Source organism: Morone saxatilis, unplaced genomic scaffold, assembly GCF_004916995.1.
Source record: "Morone saxatilis isolate NCDOM2014 unplaced genomic scaffold, NCSU_SB_2.0 Contig4, whole genome shotgun sequence".
Lineage (NCBI taxonomy): Eukaryota > Metazoa > Chordata > Actinopteri > Moronidae > Morone > Morone saxatilis.
Genome location: NW_023339984.1, coordinates 10672210 through 10681256, shown reverse-complemented (window position 1 = coordinate 10681256; position 9047 = coordinate 10672210). Strand labels below are relative to the sequence as shown.

Genomic DNA, 9047 nt, shown 5'->3' with positions numbered 1-9047 from the left:
CCATTTAGTTGCTTCAGTTTCAGGATCCTGGTATTGTGCACGTAACACGTTTTTCTTTAGACTAATAAAGAGAATTCAACCAAAGTGGTTTATAATTGTAGATTCACTGCCTGTCTGGTAAATATACTGGCTTTGTACTAAAAGGTTTTTAAACTGTGTGGTTCTCATTAGTACATTGGACATTGTTGACTTCAGTACATTTGCTCAAACGCTGTATTTAAGTACAATTTTCAGATTCTGGCACTTGAGTATTTTAATTTAAAACTACTTTACACTTCTACTCGTACTGCAATACACAGCTAGGCAGGTCTACGTACATTTATATGACTAATTACGTTTCAGATTAAGGTTTTACTTGCAAAACACATGATCTTATAAAATACAGTGCATTGCTTTACTCTAAACCAACCCAGTAGTTTCTAAAGTACCTAAAATTGGCTGTGCATGCACAATGCACAGCATTTACAAACTGTATCCAATATAACAATGTATTATTAACAATATAGCACTCTGAAATTAATGTTTCAATGGATCTGTAATGGTGCATTTTGTACACTACAGCTTTACTATGATGTGGCTTCAGTAAATGACCTGAATAGATCCACCACAGAGGTTTTATAAAAACCATAATTTCCACAGGAAACCCACAAAATGACAGCTTTTGTGTTGTTGTTGTTGGCTTTTGTTTCAGAAACCCGCCCTGTAGCCACCTGTGAGTTCAACCTCCTCCTCAACATATGCCTTGTAAACAAGTGACATTTCTTGTATTTAAAATAAAAGTTTTTCTCAAATTCATCATTGAGTAACTGCTACCTGTTTTTCTTTTAATGATGTGTGAAGGTGTGTGAAGTTAAAGAGATGACGTTGGCCTTTTACTGTCTGGGCGTACATGCAGTAAAATGAGTGACGGAAGAGCAGAACAGAGGGATGAGACGTCTGCAGGACAGCACTCTGTCTCCCTGTGAGTCTTTTTGCTCTGTGGCTCCTCTTTTGTCCCTCCCGGCCACGCCTCCAGCGGTCGCCTTGGCAACATGTTTTACTGCTGGCAGCCATATAAATACAGCATTGGCTCCTAAACTAGGAAAGCTGTACACAGCAACAGTCAATGCCAAGGACACAGCGAACAAGGGGGCTTCAGCTTCAAATATAAAAAGGAGGTATACAAAGGATAAGGAATGTATTTTTTGTGAATATTTGATATTATTCACCTACATTTTTGTTATGTGCAGGATGGACTGAAAAAAGGGGCATAAAACAGGCCAAATCAGATACTTCTGACCTTTATCTGTCGTATTTTTCAGCTGAGCATTGGGTGAGAATCTGCACCTGAATGAACAGATGGATGAAGCTCAGTCTCTTTGTGACAGGAGGAGGGAGGGCAGTCTCCTCAACACGTTGAGTCAAACTTTTCGGGGGCTTGAAGCTGTCAGACGCTGCAGATATCATCACATTGGAGCGGTGGTGGGTGGCGGGACATGCACAGGAGAAGAACCAGGAAGAGGCGGAGGAGAGGAAATGCAGAGAGGGAGTGAAGAAGGGATGCTCAGTCCAGCAGGTCAAAGAGAGGATGAAGAGAGTAGTAGAAATGCTGATAGAGAGCGAGAGGTGGAGGAGGAGGAGTGCAAGAAGAAAGTTCTGGGAGTGCTGAGGGAGCTGAGTGTTTTTCATGCAGACAGAGTGACAGCGTGGAGAGAAGTTCTCAGAGAATGTGCCCACATGTTCCCCGAGTCTCCAGCAGGGGGCAGTGATCAGCAACATCCATCTACAACAGGTGTGTGACTTTATCTGACTCCTTAAAGGACCCCTTTTCTGTCATTGAGTAAAGAGACAACCCCTGACTATGTGACATAATTTATGGATATCTCATATTATATTAAATGCAAAACAATATCAGTAGACAGCAACAACAAAAACAAGCGATTTGGATACATTTTGAGCAGATTATTTCCTGTGAATGTTGATCTAAGGAGTTTTCCTGATATTTTCTCTGTCTGTATTATGCATTTTTATAATTTATAACAATCATTCATACTAAATAGGCTTTTTTTCTCTGACAAATTCACTGTTTTTTTGTCCCACTTTAACTGCATACTTTTCTAATGAAGAATAAGGCTGAATATAGCTTGTGTTCAGGTCTTTAAAGCTTAGATCTTCTCAAATCTCAATAGTAACAAAGTAATTTAGTTTTTTTACATAAATGAATGAAATGCAGAGATGTAGGCTTATTGTGTATATTTTTAAAGTTTTCCTACACCCCTTAAAATTAAAAAGGCCTCGTGAGCCCCTGAAAAGCTTTGGCAACCCTCTCTGTGTTCCCCCAGGTTAGGAACCACTGATTTTACTGATGCATGTATTTCTCAGCCTTTTTGAGATGTTAGGAGATAAGATAAGAAACTTAAAAAATGCAAATACAGCTGAAAATATTCAATTGAAACACTTGACGCAGTTAAAATATCAGTTATAGCACGTTGAGTGTTGGAAGCATTCGGTTGAGGTTTAAACACTGAAAGTAATTCAAGTGTCAGTGGAAATTAAAATTGAGGCAGTTTAAGTGTTGGTTGATACAGAAGGACTGACTGTAGGAGGGGCATTTTAAGCAACTTTGAAACTTCTGAGATTTAAGTGTCAGTTTAAGTGTATGTGATCAAAGCAACTGAAGAGTTAAGAAATAAAATTGCTGAAAGCAGTTAAGGCGAGAAAGACCATAGTATCTGAAAATCTCAGATTTCAGTGTAATCATCTGAAAAACGTTTGCAGTCAGTTTTTTCGTTATTTATAAGCATATTTTAAAATCGATTTGTAAGGCAAATGTTCTGCAAACATTATATATGAACAACCAAAACTATTGATTTAATTATGCAGGAATAGTTCATAAGTTTTAATTAAATCAAAAACAAATGCAGTTTGACAAGTAAAAGTTTTATATTTTTGTTGTGATGTAACACACAATTGCCTTTGTTCTGTTGACCTGTTTTTACTTTTTCAGATAGCGAATGTCAAGGTCAAGTCACACCTTGTCCAGACTCCTTCAGTGATACCTGTCTGAGTGTTGGGGAGGACATAAAGAACATTATAGACAAACTGAACACAATCAGAACTAAGCTGGATGAAGAAATACTCAAGTCATGTGAGGAGGAGGCCTCACCTGTGGGTGCAGCCCTTCAGGTGACCGGAGATCCAAAAACATCAGCGCAACCTGAAGATGACAACAACCCCTTGAACTCCCATAATCCCCTTGAATTTGACTCTGGATTTACAGAGGAAGTTGAAGATGGAGATGATCAAAGTCATACGATGTCATCACTTGATACTGAACAAACATCGGACTCCAGATTCAGTAGTTCTGACTGCAACAATGTGGAAGAGACAGGGAAAGAATTACTGGTCAAAAATCAAGGGACTGATAATGAGGACTGTGTTTCTCCAGATAGACAGAAAGATTTCTGTGAGGAAACAGAAAAGGACACGAATAGGGTAAATGACAAGGGCAAAGAGGAGATGAATAACGAATGGATCACAGTAGGGTAAGTTCATGAAATGACTACCTTTTTGTCCCCTTTAACCCTCAACCTAACTTTCCTTTTTGTTTCTCTTTAAGTTGCTCTGAGGAAGGTAAAAATCCTTTTCCTAATCCACGCTGTCTTCATTGAAAAAGTTTTTAAGTTACCCTTTATTCTTATGATCAAATGCAGAGAATGAATTTCCCTACCTGGATGAGAAAAGAATAGCTTACTTAAAAACTTACAATTAAAAATAAAGCTGTGCTGGTTTACACAGTGTTTGGTTGCATAGTATGAAATTATCAAACATTATTGTAACATTCCACTTTGAGTAAACCTGCGCTGTGCTGAAAGCATAAATGCTCTTTAACATAATGGATTTTTACAGGCAGTAAAACATGCGAGCTCGAATGGGGCCAGCTCGTGAGTCTGGACGTCATTCCATTTCTCCTCATTTCTCCTGCTCACTGATACAGCAGCAAACTCTCTGCAGTGGTTTATCACAAGGTGTACACATTTAGACCGCTTGGCCTTCCCATAGCCGGCTATTTCATGCAGTTCACTGCCGGGTCAATGCCCACATTTGTCCAAAAGCCAAACAAATTCAGATCAGTGGGAGAGGCTAAGTCTGGGAGAAGCTGATATGGAAATGTGCGTGCTCCAGCATCTCAGAAATACTTAAGATGGTTGCACTTTTTGCTAGAAATGAAGCTTAAAGATGATAAACATATTTAGAGCAAATACTGTCATAGCAAAATATACAAGCAGTACCATGTCTGTACATCATGCTTTGTTTTTGTGCACATATCTATTTTAAAATGATTTTTAGGCTCATAGGTCAACAGGAGGACAGCCGTTCAGATGTACCAGACACATGCTTTATCAGAGCACCTATGGGTGTGGCTGAAGTCCTGAGATGCGAGGTGGCCGACACCCTGAGCTGCCTGATGGTGGCCGGCTCGGAGGAGCTGGTTAGCAGAGTGATCAGGGTCCAAGCTCAGGACGGAGCTAACCTCCACTTCCCTGTGACCGTGGTTGTGCCCTTCTGTGCACGTTACCGTGGCAACTATAGGGATGTTGCTGTGAAGATAGTTGATGGGGAGAGGAGGGCAAGTTACATCACTCCTGTAACAACAGAGGGCCCGTATGGAGGGCAGAGGGTAAAGTTCTCTATTACTTACACCAACTCTATAATGTTATTGTATTGTATTGTATGTTATAGGGAGCGTAGTACAAAAATGCAGTTTTTTCAGAGGTAGAAAACATGCATATACAGTATGTAAACAGATAAAAATAGGATGTTTTTCTCCAGAGGGAAAGCATTCTTAAAACTTAAATAAAAACCTAGTTTGGGTTTAGGTTTCCTTATAAGTTTATTATTGACAATAATGAAGTATTATTTGTCATGCAGCCATATTTCAAGATATTTGTATAAGAAGACCTTTTCTAATTCTCTTCCACACATTGTTTGAAATGTTCTACATTTCGTTGAGTGGACAGTATCACCTTTACATTTGTTTGTATTTGTTTGTGAGCATTCAGGGTTAATTTTAATAGTTGAAATTATAACTTGTGAAAGGCACATTGGAGGTCAGTGATAGCTTGATTTAGAGTCAACTGCATGGATAATTGTATCATCTGTCTAAAAACTTGATGTCTTTGCCAGGGCTCATTTGCAGAGGTGAGGGTGTACACCCTGGGCCTGTTTGCAGTGGTTTCCTGTCTGAAAAGAGAAAATTACACAGTTCCTTCAAAGGGTTTGTCCCTCAAGCTCCCCATGGACCCCCGAATTTGTCTGAACTACCTCCCAGGATCCTTCACTGCCCCAGTAATGGCACAAACCATGGTATGGCGATGATAATTTGATCACTATCCATCTGTATCTTACTACTTTTAATACAAGCGTGTTACAACATAGGCTTGCTCAACCGATTTGTTGAGGGCTTTTGAAAAAGAACTAAATGATCAAAAAATATTGAAATTGTTCTAAAAAAATGCGAACAGAAAAACATAATAAGGGAAGGAAGAAGCAAGCGAGTGAAGGAGAAACAGATAGACTGCTTATAATTCACAGACCAGAGTTTTCGCAGATGTTTGCTCTGAGGTAGAGAAATGAACAGCTGTGGCCAATATTTGAAGTGACTTCTGAGTCCAATCATCTGTGAACTAACTTCACCACAGCAGTTCGTCTCTTGATCTTACGTCAAAAAACCAACAGCTCCCCCTCTGCATGTCTCTCTTTGATAAAACAGCATGCTGTCGGCAAAACAAAAGTGTGGAATAAAGAATATTTTCATATCACGCCGCATCTCTTTTCAAACTGCTGCCTAAAACAGCTGTTTCCTTATCTGCCTCAGATCCAGACAGTAGATACCGTCCTTCTGGGTGCCATCAAGTCCAGAAGTGACGCCTACCAGTCGGTGGTGTCTACAAGTCCACTACTCTACCTCACCCATCCATCCTCTCAGCCCCTGAGAAGACCCCTCACTCTCACCCTTCCCTGTCCCCCGAACCCTGAAAAGAAGAGGCACAGAAGAGGACAAGGGGAGGAGTATGACAATCAGTCTCGGCCTGTTGGTGCCTTTTCACCGTGGGATCAACCTGCTTCCCACAGAAGGAGGTGAGTGAAGTGTAGTCTCTTTTTATTTTTTCTATGAGCTGAAATACACATACCAGAGGATCAGTGGCCAAAAATAAAAGACAAGAGATGTGGGAGGCAGCTGCCAGATGAGAATCATGCTTTAACTACTGAAAACTTGTGTTGTGCAAACTATCTATAATGAATAAAAGTTTTTAGCCATGCTGGCAACGTGGCTAACAAGGCAGCCATGTTGGTTTGTCAGTTGGTCCACCACTTTTCGAACAGAAATCTCAACCATTGCATAGATTGTCATGTAATTTTGTACAGACATTTATGGTTCCCAAACAATGTATCGTCATAACTTTGGTGACTTTTCATCTAGCGCCATTATCTTAAATTTCCCTCGGCATAAATAAAGTATCTATCTGTCTGTCTGTCTGTCTGTCAGTCAATCATCAGTTCTAGATTTCGATGAAAGATTAACGACTTCCCAGTAGCCTTAATTGCACTTTGTGTTTAGTGCTAATTAGCTAAATTCAGCTAACATGCTAAACTACAAAAGGTGAATATGGTAAACATTACACCTGCTTAAACTCAGGATGTTAGCATTGTCATTGTGAGCGTTTTAGTATAGTATAGTCCTGTTATAAATATTAAATATTAAATTATATTGTTGTTTTTTACTTGTTTCTCAGGGTCCTGGGTGCCTCTCTGAAGTCTAAGGAAATGTCCAATGAGCTGCTGATTGCTCTGGGTTCAAGGGACAAACAGTGGAGCGTCCTGGACAAAGTCACAGTCAGGAACCAGCAAAACGGACTGGTGTCCTTAGAGTTGATCGAGCACTTTGAGAGGTTTGTCTTTTAAAATTGTTATTAACGCAAATGTGAATGGCTAATGAGAATATAAAACTATTGAGAATGAGAGGTTAAACTTAACATTATTTTTATTATTAGAAATAGGAAAGCCAGTAAATGGGGCAAAATAGAAGTACATAATTCAAGAAAGATGCATACACAGTGTACAATACTCACTAACTCACAAAGAATCAAAATAAGAACACTTAGCAAATGAGGAAAAATGTGTTTAAAGTGTTTCTTGGAAGCGGATTGTGGGGTTGGCTCTATGATATTTGATTATGTCCTTGATCAAAGACAGATAAGACAGCTGCGTCAGGGTTTTACTACAGTTTTATGGCAACAGGAGCTCAGATATACAGTATATGTTTAGGGCCAAGACCTAATAATGCTTTTTGGATAAATATTAGAATGGTAGATTAAATTGTAAAGCTAACAAAGAGCCACTGCAGTGAGGCAAGAGAAAAGGTAATATGGTTTTCTGATCTTGTTAGAAACCCTGCTGCTGTGCTCTGGACCAGTTGGAGGCTGCAAAGAAAGACTTGGTTCAGAAAATACAGAAAATTACTGTAAATTAGATATAAAAGCGTGGATGATTTTCTCCTGGTTGGATATAGACAAAAAGGTCCTTGTTTTAGAAAGTATTCAGAGCTGAAGCACAGGCATCTTCTCTAACCTCAAACTGCTGGTTGTGATTAAAAAAAGCTTTATGATGAGCATATCAGTGACTGCAGCACTCTGTGGCTATGTTGTTTTACCTTCCAGCCTAAATAGATCAGAGCACAAACTGCAATATGAGGCAGAAACATCCAAAGAAGGACTACAGACAGCACAGAGAAACCCAGGGTCAGACTCGTAGGCTCATTTGTAGCAGAATTTGTGGCAGATCCAGCGCGGATTTCTCCAGTGTGTCCACCCAGTAAAAGAAAAATCTGAAAAAACATACAATATTCTATCAACAGAAGACCCTTAACAGTATCCTACAAGCACACAAATTGTGTTGTGACACCAAACTGTAATAACCTTTTGTCTCTTACCACATCTCCCTGCGCCTTGCTGGTAAAGTTGATGAACCACTGTAGTTGATTTGAAGGATTGTAGGTTTTCAGCTTGCTGCCATTGTTTCCTATGCACAGCGTCAGAACAGGCTGGCTGCTCACACCACAAATAAGGATGTAATAAATCCTGCATCTGACCACAGAACAGAAAACACTCTCAGCCACTGCAGATTAACTGAAGCAGAACCAAAAACTGTTTTCATTTGACTACGCACCTTCTTGCCGAGATGCAGTGAGCAAAGGTCAACTCCAGGTTTGTTTGCTGCTCAGGGGATGCAGGAAACCAGCATAAAACCTTCAAATCAGGAGTTCGTAGCAGGAGGCTGTTGAAACTGGAACACACATAGAGGCCAGTAAACAATATTTAATAAAGTCAGGACTGGAATTTGCCCCCAAAAAATCAATGAATATTATTTGTTTATGAGAGTAACTTCTTCAACACCTGTCAGTGAAATACAGCCTTTTTAGTTTGCGTTTTGCCATAGAGTTAGCCTGCAAGATACAGAAAACAATAGCAAATAATTACAATATTTAGACTCAAAACTGTAATGTTTTTTAAAAAAGAGTTTAGAGTAACATTAATTGACATTAACAGTTGCAGTTTTCTCACATGCATTTGGTATCTGAGGCCCATGAGGCCAATGAGTGTGTTGGACAGGCGCAGCAGGTTAGCTGGATTCTGGGCCGTCCTCACAGCCACATCCACACACCGACTCCCAGCTGTGACTGTCATCAGGAGTCGTCCCACTACAGAGAGGAGGGAGGACACTTTGCCCCTGGCCACACAGAGAGAAACAGAAAATTAGGGATTAGTGGATTTGCATATTTCAGGACAACACTTCATTTTTGAAGTGCTCTGAAAATTATGGATTCTTACTTGTGGACAATGAGCTCTGGTGGAAACTTCAACATGATGGGGTTTGATGTGTAAAGCCCCACGGGAATAACTCTGGAGATGCTGGAATAAGAAACAAAGTAATACTACTTGAGAATAGTTTGAGATATTATATTTGAGATATTTGAGGCTGGGAAGATATAACAAATGTCACTGTGA

General features: G+C 39.8%; 1 protein-coding gene across 1 annotated transcript in view; it reads left to right on the top strand.

Moving 5' to 3' along the window:
* Positions 1–9047, top strand: part of dthd1 (death domain containing 1) — a 16580-nt gene that overhangs the window by 3740 nt on the left and 3793 nt on the right. The window contains exons 3-8 of the mRNA XM_035675753.1: positions 1307–1771; positions 2987–3524; positions 4330–4660; positions 5167–5346; positions 5858–6120; positions 6777–6932. Of these exons, the coding sequence (XP_035531646.1) occupies positions 1307–1771; positions 2987–3524; positions 4330–4660; positions 5167–5346; positions 5858–6120; positions 6777–6932 (1933 nt within the window). The remainder of the gene's footprint in view (positions 1–1306; positions 1772–2986; positions 3525–4329; positions 4661–5166; positions 5347–5857; positions 6121–6776; positions 6933–9047) is intronic.